Source organism: Pinus tabuliformis, chromosome J (genome assembly GCF_031772625.1).
Source record: "Pinus tabuliformis cultivar Carrire ecotype Pingquan chromosome J, CPIR1, whole genome shotgun sequence".
Taxonomy (NCBI): Eukaryota; Viridiplantae; Streptophyta; class Pinopsida; order Pinales; family Pinaceae; genus Pinus; species Pinus tabuliformis.
In genome coordinates this window covers 1,326,690,926-1,326,707,914 of record NC_142295.1, presented here as the reverse complement: position 1 = coordinate 1,326,707,914, position 16,989 = coordinate 1,326,690,926, and the positions used below count along the sequence as shown (strand labels likewise).

The 16,989-nt window shown below is 35.0% G+C and overlaps 2 protein-coding genes across 2 annotated transcripts; both read left to right on the top strand.

Annotated features, from left to right (window-relative positions):
• Positions 1–225: 225 nt before the first annotated feature.
• On the top strand, positions 226–666 carry LOC149232177 (putative DEAD-box ATP-dependent RNA helicase 48). Its single transcript, XM_089381853.1, has one exon. It carries the CDS (start codon positions 226–228, stop codon positions 664–666), a length of 441 nt encoding a protein of 146 aa, XP_089237979.1.
• A 1,260-nt stretch (positions 667–1,926) lies between these two features.
• Positions 1,927–3,052, top strand: LOC149232176 (pyrophosphate-energized vacuolar membrane proton pump-like). The gene is made up of 3 exons (XM_089376442.1): positions 1,927–2,256; positions 2,422–2,481; positions 2,595–3,052. Exons 1-3 carry the CDS (start codon positions 1,942–1,944, stop codon positions 2,799–2,801), a joined length of 582 nt encoding a protein of 193 aa, XP_089232568.1. The 5' UTR covers positions 1,927–1,941; the 3' UTR covers positions 2,802–3,052.
• Positions 3,053–16,989: the final 13,937 nt, after the last annotated feature.

The window sequence follows — 16,989 nt, the reverse complement described above, 5'->3', positions numbered from 1 at the left end:
AAAAAAGTTATGGGACAAAGAGCTAAATATTTACTCTATAAAGCGTTTCCCTCTTAAATCAACTCCCTTTTTGTCTTCCTGTCACCCTTAGATACCCTCAGATGATATGTTAGACGATTAAGAAACGTTGAACCGTTCGATCACAAAAAAGTAGTTACGAATTCATTGCAGGTAGGTAGGTATTCAATTTGCATAGGTAAAAGAAATATTGTTGCTTTCTCTGTAATGGCAGGCCTGGTCGTTTCACCGTTGGATTCCTGGAAGGATCAGCTGCTTACCCCAATGTTCCTAAAACCCCAACTTCCAAACCATAGCCTTCCATCGGCATGGAGACAAGTCAGAATGATGGGAGGCAGTCCTCGCACGTTTCCTGGCGGAGTGACCAAATGGCAGTGGAAGAGAATGCAAGAGCAGAAATCCAAGCAGCTCCTCAAAGCCCGCCTCCTGAGAGAATGCCAGCTTTACGAAATGCGGAAGCGAGCAGAGCTCAGAGCAGCCATGGCCAATCTTGAAAAGCCCTGGGAAAAGTCCGCCAAAGCCCCTACTTTGTTCGTCGTTACCGCTGACAAGCAGCTCCAAGCCTTGGCCGACAGGTTTCAGAAGCCCGGGGGAATCGATCTCTGGACCGAGAAAGATGGACCGGAAAGCCTTGTGTGGTATAGGTAGATATGTTGCATTGAAATCATTTGGTACGTTTTATGAGGGATAAATCTGGGTGGGAGAGTTCTTGGGAAAAAAATCTTGGTGGCAGAGCATCAATCTGCAAATAAAATATCAATGGAATTCTAGTACTTGTTATCCATAAGATTAAAAATCTGAACTGATCTATCACATTCAGAGCATCAATCTGCAAGTAAATAACAACGAGATTCTAGTACTTCTAAATTCCCAAGGTTGAAATCCAAACTAAGTTATCACCTTCGTTTTGAGATATGCCTCATTATATGGCAATCAGAATCTGTTATGTAAATATCTGAAGTGCAGCCCGTATGATTCTGGTACTCTTTGATGCTTAGTTTTGAAATCAGCACTGATTTATCTCATCTGTTTTTAGACATACCTGAAGGCGTGTTCAGTAGGGTTTGTTAGGTTAAGATTTGAAGTGCATTCAAGGCTGCTAGATAGTCTAGTGGATTTATATTTTATTTGCCTGCCATTTCAGTTTGCACTGCTCAGCCAAGCCTTGTACGTTAAATCTCGACAGCCTTCACGAGTCATTTGTTATTTTTATGATTACAGTTTGTTCTTGGTGTGACAGTTTGTTGGACTGTTTGTGTAGTTTGTGGCTTATGCAACATGTGATATATTTTATTTTTCTATAAATTGTTTATTTTAGGTTTCCCCATAAGTTTTATGGAAAATGTCTGAGCTTATGCAACAAGTAAAAAAGGATATTTGGTCTGGTTATTCATTCAAGTTGGGGTTTGACTTGCATCTATGGCTTGTTTGACAGTTGCAATTTTTGTTATTGGTTATCTGTCCTATTTTAGGTCTGGTGGTCTAGAAATAAATTTAACCGTACATCCATAACGAATCTACTGATTTTAGTGACTCTTGCACAATATGTTACTGTGCATTATCTTGTTTCATTGGTTTTCTAGTGTCCTATCTGTTGAAGCGAGATAGTTTTAGGAGATATATATCGTTATGATTTAGGGATACACTGGATTAACGAGAAATGGTTTATGTACGAGAGGGAACCTTTAGTCTGGTGGTGTTTTACTTTCAACTTATAACACCTGACATTTTTTTTTTCATTTTGATCCTTCTTTCTAATAGGAGCGAACTCATTTTTATTCACCGAGTACCAGTACATGGGCATTTTCATGGTCTGCTTTGCTGCCCTTATATTTCTGTTCCTTGGTTCAGTGGAGAAATTCAGTACAAAAAGTCAGCCTTGCACGTACAACAAAGAAGCGATGTGCAAGCCAGCCCTAGCTAATGCCATTCATTGGTTTAATTGTTGGGGCAATGCTTCCTTATTGGTTCTCTGCAATGACAATGAAAAGTGTTGGTAGTGCAGCACTGAAAATGGTTGAAGAGGTTAGGAGGCAATTCAACACCATCCCTGGTCTGATGGAAGGTCATGCGAAGCCAGATTATGGAACTTGTGTGAAGATATCAACTGATGCCTCGCTAAAAGAGATGATTCCTCCTAGTTGCCTTGTGATGCTTACACCTCTCATTGTTGGTACTTTATTTGGTGTGGAAACTCTATCAGGTGTCCTTGCTGGTGCTCTTGTATCTGGTGTGCAGGTAACTGTTGCTCTAGGTGTTAATACTTTTATTTCTGTCTGTATACACATCTCCCTAACCATGTGTAATCAACTGGATATCAGGTAACTGTTGCTCTATGTGTTAGAATTTTATTTCTGTCTGTATACAGATCTCCCTGATCATGTTTAATTAAATGGGTGTCAGGTTGCTATTTCTGCTTCCAACACTGGTGGTGCTTGGGACAATGCTAAGAAGTATATTGAGGTAATTTTATCTTAATTAGTGTTGATGTTGTCTGTTATCGAAATTTTCCATATAGCACATACTTTCCATATTTGGCATATCTGACACACGCCAAATTGTGTAATTTGTGACAGGCTGGTGCATCAGAGCATGCCAGGACTCTTGGTCCAAAAGGGTCTGATCCGCACAAAGCTGTTGTCATTGGTGACACCATTGGAGACCCATTGAAGGACACCTCTGGACCATCTCTAAATATTTTGATAAAGCTTATGGCTGTTGAGTCACTGGTGTTTGCACCTTTTTTTGCAACCCATGGTGGGTTGCTGTTTAAATTTTTCTAGTTGCAGAAATCCTTTTCAAGCTGTACTAGTCGGCATCATTTTTCTCTTTGAGTATGACGAGCAAAGCCTGTCCAAAACGTTATGATTCTTGGTGGATATTGCCAGTGGCAAGTTCTGTTCAGAATGTTAGTTTTTTTAGGTAAATGCCTAAAGGAGGTCGTGGTTCTGGTTATTGTGTTATTGCAACTATTGGGTCAAATTTTGTATTGCCATTTTTCATGAAATATAAACTATTTGAAATTTCCCATTAATCAGTGCTTGGACATGATGTATGCAATTGTTTTTGAGTTGAAATGTGTTGGATGACGTTTTAGTAGAAAAATTACTTTATTTGTAATCAGTTGGGTTTATATCATGTTTAAATTAAGGTAAAATACCAAGAAGTAGATGTTTTGCTATCTCTTATATACCAGATATACCTTAAATTGTTGTTGTAGACAGATGGCTATCTACGAGAATTTGTTATATAGTTTTGTGTGAAAACAACTGCTGTTGTGCATGATATTGTTTCTTGTTTTGTGTGACAACAACCACTGTTGTGCAGGATATTGTTTCTTGTTTAAATGAATATCATTTTTTTAATATCATTAGTAACCGGATATGTACACTAGCAGTGCATAAGGAACTGATAGTTATGGTTGTATCCTTACTGAATCAGGTTGCTATTTGATAGAAGCATGTATGATTACTTTAATGCCTATAAATTGCAATGGCAGACAGGCAGTTTGTACTTTTCCCCTTTATATCAGTGGCTTCTCTATCAGTGATTCTAGGCTAGATATAGTGGTAGTGCAGAAGGAATATGACAGATACTCTGTTCAGGCGTTCTATATGAGGGGAACATCTATGGTCTTTTAGCTTGGAACTGTAGAAACTGAAAAAAAATTGTTTTATTTGTGAAGCTCAGAGCGGTGCCTAATGTGGAAGAAAAGTGCACAATTTATCTTTTATATATATATTAAACTCCGCCAATATTTGCAGCTCCTATTTTGTTACTACCAGTATTGCTTTTGGCTGTCCATCAAAACACTATTTAGTGACAACATGCTTTGAAAAAAACAGGGTTTGCTAGGGGCACTACTCTTATCACCCACTCATTTTCTAAGTGATTTGAGATATTGGTGAACCATAGAAAAGCCCAAATCTTCATTATACCTTGAAAATAGCTCAGCCCCTATTGGGTACCAATCATGAAAAATGTCCTATACTATTTCCCCTTGAAAACAACAATTTTAATGGTTGTTCGGTCAGATTTGGGATGGTTGTTTGGTCAAGAGGTCAACCCCTATTGGGTACCAATCATTAAAATATCCTATACTATTTTGCTTAAAAACAACAATTTTAATGCTTGTTTGGTAAGGTTGATGTGCAAATAAACCACCATCCTTGTTGGAATTATGGTAACTGACCATGCTGAACTCTGTGCCTATGCTTGCTTTGTTGCCATCTAAAAGAAGAATCAGGTGCTGCATAGTTCCCTACTCAACGGGCATCCTGAAAATGTTTACTGGTTTGAATGCAAGAAGTATGATGCCCTCAAATTCACAATAAGGAAAGAAGTGTTAGCGTTAGTTCTGTATCTTAGAGAACTAAATTTAAGGACTAGCGTTGTGACTTGTCATGTATATTATCTTCAGTGCCTCCTAATCTCAATTATGATTGCAAGGCCATTTGGAAGTTCCAGAAAAATCTTTTTCATGTCTGGCATGTGTTGGGCTTCATTTTAATGTTGCTTTGATGTGAATTTATCTTATTTTTTTTTTCAACAAGTTGACACTTAAAATGCAGAAATGCATGTTTTATGTGGAAAGAAATTTTCACACTATACAACATGTTCTATACCTCTTATTATATTGTGCTGAGAGACAAACTCCATCCCTAGCTAAGCATCGAAGGGAAGTGAGATTGTGCATTTTGTAGAGTACTTTACCCTTGCTTCAGGTATTCTAATTTGACATTCTACCAATGATAGAAATTCTAATTTGACATATTCTACCAGTGATATTTTACTGTCAATAATGTGCACTAAGAGGAAAGTGTGAAGCAGCTTTAGTATAAGTACTATGACAATTTTTTGTGATTCTATTCAAGGTTATATTTGCATCCAAGTATGGTTGTTCTGTTAATGTTGCCTTCCAGATTTTTTCTTCCATTCAAATGGAATTTATTCATATCAAGCATGGATTGAATCTTGAACCACTTATTCTAGAGTCACTAAATTGTTTCATCTAATGCAGGGGTTAGCCAACGACATCTCTTTTGATCCCATTGGACTGATCAAAATGTTTAACTATTAGTGCATATGAGTTTGATCCAAACACCTCAACAGTGTATTTGAAGGTTCGAGGTTGCGGGGATTTTGGAGCATATTGTTCTGTGAGGCCATAAGCTGTCTATGTGGATTCTACCCAGATAGAATTTAGTTATGAAGAGGAATGTGGTATGGCCACTTTCACATTGAGAGTGCAAGAAACAAAATTATATTTATGTGATATCAGAATTGACATATAGATGTTTTAACCAGTTAGTTTAGATTTAGGTGCTGCATAGTTCCCTACTCAACGAGCATCCTGAAAATGTTTAATGGTTTAAATGCAAGAAGTATGATGCCCTCAAATTCACAATTAGGAAAGAAGTGTTAGCGTTAGTTCTGTATCTTAGAGAACTAAATTTAAGGACTAGCATTGTGACTTGCCATGTATATTATCTTCAGTGCCTCCTAATCTCAATTAGGATTGCAAGGCCATTTAGAAGTTCTAGAAAAATCTTTTTCATGTCTAGCATGTGTTGGGTTTCATTTTAATGTTGCTTTGATGTGGTTCTCATATGGATCATTTTGTGATTGAGTTTCCTTTGTCATTTATACAGGTGCATCATACATTCAGACTTTTATGTTATAGGTGCATCTTACATTTAGACTTGTAATTGAGTTTATTGTGTGATTTATATAGGTGCATGTTACATTTAGATTCTTATATTATATTTTTTTACATGGTATCATCCTCACAAGAGGATAATTGACATTTTTTTAAGTATCAAGAGTTTTACATTTGAATTTATATTTTTTTTTTCAACAAGTTGACACTTAAAATGCAGAAATGCATGTTTTATGTGGAAAGAAATTTTCACACTATACAACATGTTCTATACCTCTTATTATATTGTGCTGAGAAACAAACTCCATCCCTAGCTAAGCATCGAAGGGAAGTGATACTCTCACTCTCTTTTATAAGTGACACATAGGGTTCATAAAAATATATATATTGCTTAGATATATGGATCTACACTCTATCTAATTGATAAAAAATGAATTCAGAAAGACGCGAAAAATAAAACAGAACTGCCTGATCTAACTTTAGCATTGTATCTTTAACGTGAAATATAACGATAAACTTATCCTATTCTAAGGAAGTTGTGCATTTCTTTGGTTTGAGTAGATTGTTTGATTGTATTACATTTAACATTTGGATTTATTTTTTCATTCAAATTTGGCTATAGTTAGATCACCTAACATATCATATTTTTTGCATTTATGTTCTTCTTCCATATGAGCTACCAACTTATAGTGTTTCCTTTGCAGCATCTGGTGCAAATGCTAGTATTCTAATAAAAACAAAACAAAGTGTTATCTCTTTTGTGTTTTCTCCTATTGGTTTAACCCATTAAAATATGATGGTTTTTATTAAGCTATTTCTTTAACTTTTACACACCATATTAAAATGTCACTATTAACATTCACATACACACCATATAAAAATGACACTATTAACATCCACACCGAAATATATTAAAATGACACTATTAATATCCACATGAAAATGCATATGACACTATTATAATATGGTTTGCAATCCTATTTCATAAATTTTTTATTTCTATTAGACTTTCTATTAAAAATGTAGCCATTACATTGTTAAAAAAATCATTTTTTTAATTAATTTATTTTTTACTTTTTATTAATGTGCATTAAGACTTTATAATGTTATCTTAAAATCAAATCTATGAAACTAAGAACATAAAATAAATAAATAAATGTGTACTATAAAACTCTATCAACGGTATCATTTAGAAAATCCTTCGAGCAAATTGTTACTCCTCTAATCTCTTTCACCGCCTTTGTCATCCTGTAGCTTGCTACAGTCAACGAACTATTGATGGCTAGACAACGATGTGTGTGATGTGTATCATAACATCAGAGGATGATGATGCAGGTGGAAAATTGTAGTTAAATAGCAGAACAGACGCTAAGGGATCTTCACTATGTTTGATGATCGTGTCAGACCTTGATAATACCGTGGTGGATCGTCATCGTTGCTTCAGTTCGATGCATTATAGGAAGCAGGCTACAGGGACAATTCCCTCTTGGTTTTCTCGAACATTGTACAAAGAGTTGAGATTTGACTAATCATGTAGGGAATTTTTTATAATGGAAAATTAGATTGTGTGTGAGATTATGTGTGGTGTAGTAGTTAAATAATAAGTATTAATTTTGTTTGTAAATTAAGTGATGATGAACTTTATAGTAAAATAAAGAGGTTATTTTGTAAAATTGACTCTAGATACATTTCATAGTTAGATGTATTTCCTAGATAACCTTTGAGTACAACAGTTAGTGCTTATGTATCTCGATGGATGGGAGCTCATCCATAGAATGACTAGTAATTCAGTTATAGCAAATATGTGATTGGTTAGTGCTTATGTATCTCGGTGGATGGGAGCTCATCCATAGAATGACTAGTAGTTCAGTTATTGCAAATATGTGATTGATTGTGTCTAAAGCAATTATTTTAAGAGATCCAGTGGTGTAAAACTCAATATGGATAGTTGTCTCGATAATTGACTTCGGGAGGTATGTGATTCGGGAGGAGTGGAACTCAGGAATCCAACTTGTCGACTACACCTTTATGAGGGTTATGAGACAACTTGATGGAGTTGGCTCTATGAGATTTTGAAGTTGTTTAAAGAAGCTAATGAAGACGTTGCAGACAAGAAGATTAAAACAAGTACTCTATTAACTAATGGACTTCGAGATTTAACTCTTACTTGTCTTGTGCACATTGAATGAGATTCCTCATCATAAATGTAATTGTTGGTTAATTGTTAATTAGTTGGAACTGAGATATTTAGTTCCTAGTTTAGTGTTTGGTTGAGAGATTTACTCAACTAATTGATTGTGTGGTTAAGATAGAATTACTATCTTCAACCAATGTTTGATGTATTTATATATGTGATTAATCTAATGTAAAGTGAGTTTGGTGTGCAATTGGTTTTCTCAAATTTAATATTATTATATTATCATTATTAAGATATACTTTTAAATATATTTAATAAAAATATTATGGGTTGTAAAATTATTGTTATATTATTTTTTAAGAAGTTTAAATTGATTTTTGATAATCCTGTATTGTAAAAAATCTAATGGAAAGAAATATGATAGCATGTAGGTAAGCATACATTCTCTTCTTCAAAATTTTGGTTAATAGATTAATATAAAAGAATAAAACAGCTATAGTTATGGAAAATAAAAAGAATAATAATGGCATATATATAATACACATAATTTTAAGTTAGAAACTCTTAATTGCAAAAATCAACAAATCTTAGCGCCACACCTCCATCTTCTTCATTGTATTAATTTTACTATACATAATACAACATTTAGGTATTATGCAACATCTGCAAAACCCAATATGTTAACTTTGAATTATATTAAAACCCTAATCCCTTAAGTGGGATTAGATCACAATGTAGAAAACCTTTGTCAAAAAAACCATAAAACATATAAAAAATATAACCATGCAAAGAATGTCACAGATTCCAAACATTAATTATTACCTAGTATTAAGATATATGGCCTAGCCTAGATCCATGTTAAAGGATTCTTATCTTTCTAACTTATTTTATTTTAGTGATATTGATATGACCATCATATCCTTAAATTACAATCTTTTAGTTCTCCAATGATTTAGGTTTGCCTATAACATAATTTTGAATCTTATGTTTTATCACTAAAGAAGAAAACAACTACTATTCATATTCTTGTTTGCAGTTTTTTTGGGTAGAATCTGAAGAAAAGAGATCTAGAATATGGTCCACAGTTTAATTTATGCTCCACAGTTTAATTTTTAGGTCGATGTTTCAAGTCCATACTAAGACCCATCATCAAGACAAGATGCTTGAGAGAAGAAGGCAAAGGGATGAAGTATAAATAAAGATGAAGGAAAGGGAAGAAGGATAAAATTTGACTAAACTAACTCTAAAAACCTAAAAAATAGAAATAGACTAATGAGTGAAATATGAGGTTTCATAAAAATTAATGATTTGGTTCAAGAAACACAATAAAATATTGATAATATTTTATGTATAATATATTATTATATAAATAGTAATATAGAATAAGGATTTGTTAAAGAAATATAACCATACTAATAAAATAGAGTCATATTACAAGATTAGTAAATTCTTAAATTATAGTAATTACATAACATATTAATCTAAAAGCATTAATATTAATAAGTAAGTATTTGTCAGACTAGGAGGTAACTCCTCAAAACAAAACATGATATTCATTCAGGTTGGTCATTATTATATACATGAGGGAGAGATTGTTCATTTCATCTCCCAGTGACTCTTCATCTTTTCTATAATTTATTTACATTAATTACAGTTGTTCACCCAATCCCTATGATTAGGTGTCAACATTCCCCCCCTTAATCTGAAGGGATGTTGGTGAGTCCAAGCATCGTTCTGAATCTTTCAAGCTTTTCTCTTCCAAGCGCTTTGGTGAAGATGTCTGCAATTTGCTCATTAGTGGAACAATGATGGAGATGGATTGTTTTGGCCTCAACATGATGTCGAATCAGATGATATTTAGTATTAATGTGCTTCATTCGATCATGGAACTTTGGGTTCTTGGCCAAATTTATTGCCGAGGTATTGTTAATCATGAGTGGAGTCTATTGTACTTGTTTTACCTACAAATCTTCAAGAATTTTCTTGAGCCATACAATTTCTTTTATTGCCTCAGCTGTTGCCACATATTCTGCCTCTGTTGTGGAATCTGCTGGAACTGATTGTTTGCATCATCTCTAGGAGACAGCTCTTGATCCAAGACTCATAGCATAACTTGAGGTAGATACCCCAGTTTCTTTGTCTCCATCGAAGTCTGAATCAGAGTATCCAATCAAGCTGAAGTCGCCTACCTGTGTATACTTGATTCCAAAGTCTTGAGTTCCCTTCAAGTACCTTAGAACTCTTTTTGCAGTAGACCAATGTCCCTCACAAGGCTTTTGCATAAACCTGGAGAGGATTCCAACAACAAAGGAAATGTATGGTCTGGTAGTAGTTAGGTAGTTAAGACTTCCTACAAGCTGTCTATACTTTGTTGCATCCTCAAATTCTTTTCCTTCAATGGATGTGAGCTTTAAGTTTTGTTCCATTGGAGTAGTAAGAGGATTGCATTCTGTCATGCCAAACCTGTTCAACAGATCTCCAATGTAGTTCTTTTGAGAAAGGAATATGGACTTTGGATGTTGAGTTACTTCAGTACCAAGATAGTAATCAACATAGCCCAAATCAGTCATTTCAAAACCTTTCCTCAATTCCTTCTTTATGGATGCAATGCAACTTTCATTGTTCCCTGTCAACAAAAGATCATCTACATATACCACAAGATATACCATTGTTTTTCCAACCTTCTTGACAAACAAAGTTGCATCATCAAGATCATAATGTTTGAAATTGAGTTTCAGAAGATGCTCAGTTAGTTTTTCATACCAATCTCGTGGTGCTTGTTTGAGGCCATACAAGGATTTCACAAGTCTGCATACTTTATGTTCATGTCCTTTCACAGTAAATCCTTCAAGCTAGGACATAAAAACATTCTCTTTTAGATCTCCATTCAAGAAAGCAGTTTTTACATCCATTTGATGGACTTTCCAACTGTTCTAACCTGCTAGGGCAAAAAGTGTCCGGATGGTAGCCCATTTTGTTGTGGGGGAAAAAGTCTCCTCATAATCAACCCCTTCCTTCTGTGAAAAAAATTTTGCCAGAAGCCTGGCTTTGTGCTTGTCAAGTGAGCCATTAGCTTTATACTTGTTCTTGTAGACCCACTTACAGCCAATTGGTTTGGTTCCTAATGGAGGATCAACCAGCATCTAAGTGCCATTCTTTATCAGGGCATCATACTCTTTTTGCATCGCTTCTTTCCATTCATCATGAGAAGCAGCTTCTTTGAAGGAAGTTGGTTCAAAATATATATACAAATTCAATTCACAATCATAAGAAACATTCATATCAACAGGTGAATCAGAGTCATCTACATCACCTCCATTTTGTCGGTTTGAATTTCTAGTTCCTGTCTTTCCAACCTCATTAGGATGAACACTTTCAAGTGTCTTTGTTAGCCACTTTGGGGGACCTTTCTCAAATGGTCCAGGCTGCTCCGTTGATTGAGTTGGGACTAAATCAAGATTGAGTCTCCCAATTTTATCAATCACATCACTTAAAGTATCACTCGTTGTTGGAGTTTCATGTGGGGGAGAGAGTGCTTCAGAAGAAGATTCCACAGGATGATCTAGTATAGGAATCTCCCCTTCAAGATGTGGAATCTGATTATCAAATTCTTGAAATTATTTTGCATCTGCGAATCTATCCAAGCGATCAAGTTGCCGCTCAACAACATTGTCAGTTTTGGATGATTCAAGAAAGATTACATCTCTAGATACAACAAACTTTTTATTGACTTCATCATAGAGATAGTATGCTTTGGAGGTGTTTGAATACCCTAAGAAGATACACTTACGACTTCTTGCACCAAGTTTGTTTCTATGTACCTTTGGTATAAAGGCATATTAGGTGGAACCAAAGACCCTGAGATGCTTTACCAAAGGAATGTGCCCATACCACATTTCATAGGGAGTCTTGTTTCTGATAGCATTAGATGGAGCGAACCATATTTAAGATTGTCCTATTCATTCTTTCAACTACACCATTCTATTGGGGATTATAAGGCACAGTTGTTTGATGTTTGATCCCATGTTGGTGAAGATAGTTTTCAAATTCATTTGAAGTGTATTCTTTTCCATTATCAGTGCGAATAGAGCCAATATGACATTGTGCATCATTTTCAATCCATGTATGAAAGTTCTTGAATGTTTTAAAAGCATCAGATTTGTTCTTCAATAAATAAACCCAACACATTCTGATGTAGTCATCAATAAATGTCATCATATAGTTATTTCCATTTGCAGAAGGAATAGGCATTGGACCACATAAATCTGAATGAATGAGTTCAAGTTTTGTATGTGCTCTGGAGTGTGAATCATTAAAGGATTGTTTGCTATGCTTTCCTAAAATGAAAGCATCACATTGCTTAAGCTTCCTAGGAATTGTAGGCAAACCAATAACACCATTTTTCTTCAACAAGCGGAGGCTGTAATAGTTCAAATGTGAAAATCTAGCATGCCATAATAAATTTGATGGAAGTGTACCTTCTTCATAATGAGAATTGTATGAGAAATGTTGTGCACGAGCAGAGGTACCTTGTAGCTTGAGGAGCCTTTCTTCTTCTATCCCTATCATGACAAGTGAGTGGTCAGATGCTTTTCTCACCTCAAGCTTTCCATCAAACATATGAATGGAGTGACCTTGTTGGCGGATGTGGACTAAGGACAACAAGTTTCTCCTCTGTTGTGGGAGATATAGAACATGATGTAAAGAAAGTCTAGAAGACCAGGCAATTTAAGCCTGATTGTGCCAAGCCCTGATGGCTTGAGTTTTGATTGGTCTGCAAAGTATACTGCTCCATCAACATTGTCAGTAAATTCTTCAAAAAATCTTTTCTATGATTCATGTGGCAAGTTGATCCTAAATCAAGCAACTAATCATTTTTCGAAGAAGCATGTGAAGCATTAAATAAGTCTTCATTTACTCCAATATTACATTGTGCCACAATATAATGAGCAGATTTAGGTGCTTTAGCTTTGTCTGTGTCATTAGTTTTACCTTTGGGTTGGTTTCTTTGCTGCTCAATTTTATCCCAAGGTAGCTTGCATGTGGAGGCATCATGTGATCCATTTCTTTTGCAGCGTATCCAGTGAAAATCTGAATTTTCTCCTTGATGGCGTCTACCCCCCCTGCCTCTGAAATATCTTCCTCTTCCTCTGGAAGAATCTTGGGCAATATTATTTTCTTTATGAGCAAGGCACATAGCCTCTTCAGAAGATTCAAGGGATGTCTTCTTTCCAAAAGCTTTCTCTCTTTCAGCAAATTTTTTCACAAGGGAGTCAAAGGTAATATCTTTGAGATTTCCATTTTCTTGCAATGACTCAAGATAATTAGAGTAAGTAGGATAAAGTGCCTTGAGAAAAGTGATCAGAGGAATATCCAATTCAACCTTAGTGGCTTTGATATCATGCATTATAGATTTTACTTTGGATGCAAGAGAAAGAGGATCATTATTTTGTAATTCAAGAGTGAAGAGTTTAATCATGAGTTGAACAACTTCAAGTGCAGAGTGTGAGTCATAGAGTTCCTTTAGTTTTTATAAGGCTTCGAAAGCATTTGAAAATGGTGAAATATGGCGACTCACCTCTTCACTTACTGATGCTGCAATCAATGCATAGGCCTTGCTGTTCTTATTTTCCCAAATGGCGAACTCCTTGTCTGAGGTAGGCTGTTCTGGCTCTTTGTCTCTATCTCCAACACACACTCCTTTCCACAACTCATTGAAAATGAGGGTGTGTTTTATCTTCCGGGACCACTCAGGATAGTTCTCCTTGCCAGTGAGAACTACTCCCACAATAGATATGGTTGAATGCATTGTAAAATCTATGTAATTTGAAAAAATTCTTCTATTGCCAATATATAAAATTGTACTTCTAATAGTAATATGTATAAAAATTGCACTCTCATATATCAAACAGAGGTACAATTTTAAAATCAAAAGATAGCGTTATGGTGGTCGGCCTTTAACGCACAAAAGTGCAGTGGTATGGAATGGTGTGGAGTTAACGCAGAGCGGTGGAGTGATATGTATGAAACATGAAAACTGTATTGGGCCCACAATATCATGATGGAGCCATGTTTCTGCTAGGCCACGATTATGGTGCACTGAAACCAGGAGTGCTAATAACCATGGTATGATATGACAACATCCAATGGGAGGTCTGCAGAGAGGTGGACTGGTAAAAAACCAGTGAATACTACAACAGATACCACACAGCATATACCACGGGATTGGTAAAAAAAATCATAGTGTATACCACAGGACTATATATATCGTGCGGAGTATGGACCAACATTCAATGTAACAGGAGCATACCACATATAATTCTCCTTTCATGCAGCATGGAGGAGGCTCACCACAGCTTGAAGTTGTGTCTGTGGAATTGCAGAACTGTAGCACTGAATTTTCACCCAATTTGAAAATCGAATCAGTAGGAGCTTCAACGCACCAGACCCGACCTGTCCCTCCTCTTTGATTACATGGTTCTCTGGTGCGAGTCATGGCTTCTTGGAGTCGAAACTAGAAAACGCACCAAAGATTTCAATACCCAGCAAGTATGGTAGTGTATTGTGACCAATACAACAAAGAGGGATTTTAAAAACAATTGTTATTAAAATCGACTATGGAGAGGGGAGCAGAGAGATTTCTGGCAGAACATAGATGTTAGTTCACAGAATATAGGCAGAATAGGTAGAAGGGAGTTACAAAGCAAAGAGGGAAGCCAAAAATGGCGTTGGCTCTGATACCATGTTAGACCAAGAGGTAACTTCTCAAAACAAAACATGATATTCATTCAAGTTGGGCATTATTATATACATGAGGGAGAGACTATTCATTTCATCTCCCGGTGACTCTTCATCTTTTCTATTATTTATTTACATTAATTACAGTTGTTCACCCAATCCCTATGATTAGGTGTCAACAATTTTTATGTAATATAGTATGTATTATATTAATGCAGTGATTTTAATGTATTAATAACAATGTTAAAAAGTATTAATTATGGGAATATATTTATAGATTATTCTATTCAAATTAATATGATATACTTAATAAATAAGCATACTAATATTAATGTAATATAGTAATATTAATATAGTCATGTCATATGGTATAATATTGATGCAACTAAAAAGATATACTTAATAAATGAGCATATTAATATTAATGTAATATAATAATATTAATATAATCATGTCATATGGTATAATATTGATGCAATAAACCCTAAAAATGAAAGGAATGATTATCTTTGGAGATGAGAGATGAGAGGGATTGAGCTTTTACTTACCTCAAGTCCACCATCCCAATTGAGGTTATTAGGATGTTTCATCATTTCGAGCCTTTCTCTAAACTTTATTTCGAGGTAGTGATCTTCTCTTGAGATAATTTTAGTGTCTTCAAGGAAGATATGATGCCTAGAATGGAGGGAATGTTTAGCTAAAGAAAAGGAGTGAGTGCATCAATTCTTAATGTCTATTCCATGCTCCTTAATTCTTATTTTAAATAATATTCTGGTTTCACTAATGTAGCTTCTTCCACAAGAGAAATTGATTTTGTAAACCCCTTTATGTTATTGCTAATCAATTTTGTCCTTTAATGATTTCATCTTGTGCCTTAATGTTTCAAATGGTTTGAATATATAACCAATATTCCTTTTTCTTGAGGATATTAGCAATTTTGTCATTGAAAGTAAAGATGTATGGAAGATGAGCCTTCATATAGGAGGGTTGAACTCTTTCTTCTTGTAGAGTGGGAGTGGAGAAGGTGGGGATCATCTTATTTTTTTATCTCTTGATGGCTTTGAGAATGTCCTTGTTTTCATATTTGATTCCTCTAAAGACATTAGTAAGGTGGTTTAATTCTTGATCAAAGTGTTCTCGATTAGATATTCAAACCGCTCTTAGGGCCAAGGTATTAAGAATCCCAAACTTCTAAGGGGGATAATGTGAGAATATTCATGAATGTAGTTGTCAGTATGAGTCTTCTTTCTAAATACATGATGACCCAAGGTAAAGTAATTGGTGTTGTCACAGACCACCTAGTCTAAATTCATTTTAAATATTTCCTCCCCATCAACTTATTTGATTTTGGTGGGATTGGTAAGAGCTTTGGATATCCTCAAATCATAGTCGTTCATTTCCCTAAGGATTTACACTTATAGGGAACACATTTTTTATTCATCAATGTCTCTACTTTTCCACTTTTCTACTAACTGAATCTGTTAGTATTGTAATCTTTCAATTCATTGTTTCTTGATTTTATTCTCTTAAAACTTCCTTTGAGAGACCTAATAAGTTGCTTTGTCCTCTCTTAGAGATGGAAACTCCATTAAACTTTACTCCACCTTCATTTAACCTATGGTATTTTTAATCTATTATTTCTTGAGAAGAAAAAATAAATAATAATCATAATTGATAAAACCCTTTTATTTTATTCTACTTAACTTAAATGCTTTAATATTTTTTGGCCAGCTTTTCAATAAGGAGTTCTATGAAAGAAAGATTTGCAAACCAATCAAGAAATGGATTCATTTTGTAGCTTCATTTTACTCCATTTTTACATGATTGAGGGGTAGAGCTTCTTGGAGCTTAAAGAGATTTGTGGGGACTCCTAATAGAAGAAAGAAATGGATATTTCTAGGGCATCACTATATCTCTTGTATTCATAAGTAATATTTTGGTCATTTTCACCCAAATTTTTTATTTTATATATTTCAAATAGAATGTGATGTGGGTTTTGAAAATGGAAATTGGATTTTTTAAACTAGTTTTGCAAATGGGTTTTAGGTTTTAGATATGGGTTTTGAGTTTTCCTTTCTCTTCCCACAATTCTCTCCCTCTCCCTCCACTCCTCATTCTTACCCTTCCCATCTTCCACTCCTATTTTTCTACCCCCTCCACTCCTCTCATCCTCTCCCTCTCACTCTCTCCCCTATCCTCTCCTTATTTTTCTTCTACCTAGTCCTTTCCGTCCACTCCTCTTCCCTCTTCCTCTGACCCTTTTATTTTTCTTCCCCCATCATCTTGATCTTCCAATTTTTCTATTGGAAGATTGATCATGTTGAGAGGGGGGTGAATCGGTATTGTGCACTATGATTCAACTTATACTATTTTCTTCTTTCTTACACAATTATCTGAATCATCAATATATCATCAACAACATAATATAAATAATAGA

Coding starts and splice junctions, on each gene's coding strand:
- LOC149232176 (XM_089376442.1), top strand. CDS start 1,942: ATGCCATTCATTGGTTTAATTGTTGGGGCAATGCTTCCTTATTGGTTC. Junction 2,257..2,421: donor CTCTTGTATCTGGTGTGCAG/GTAACTGTTGCT, acceptor AATGGGTGTCAG/GTTGCTATTTCTGCTTCCAA. Junction 2,482..2,594: donor ATGCTAAGAAGTATATTGAG/GTAATTTTATCT, acceptor AATTTGTGACAG/GCTGGTGCATCAGAGCATGC.
- LOC149232177 (XM_089381853.1), top strand. CDS start 226: ATGGCAGGCCTGGTCGTTTCACCGTTGGATTCCTGGAAGGATCAGCTG.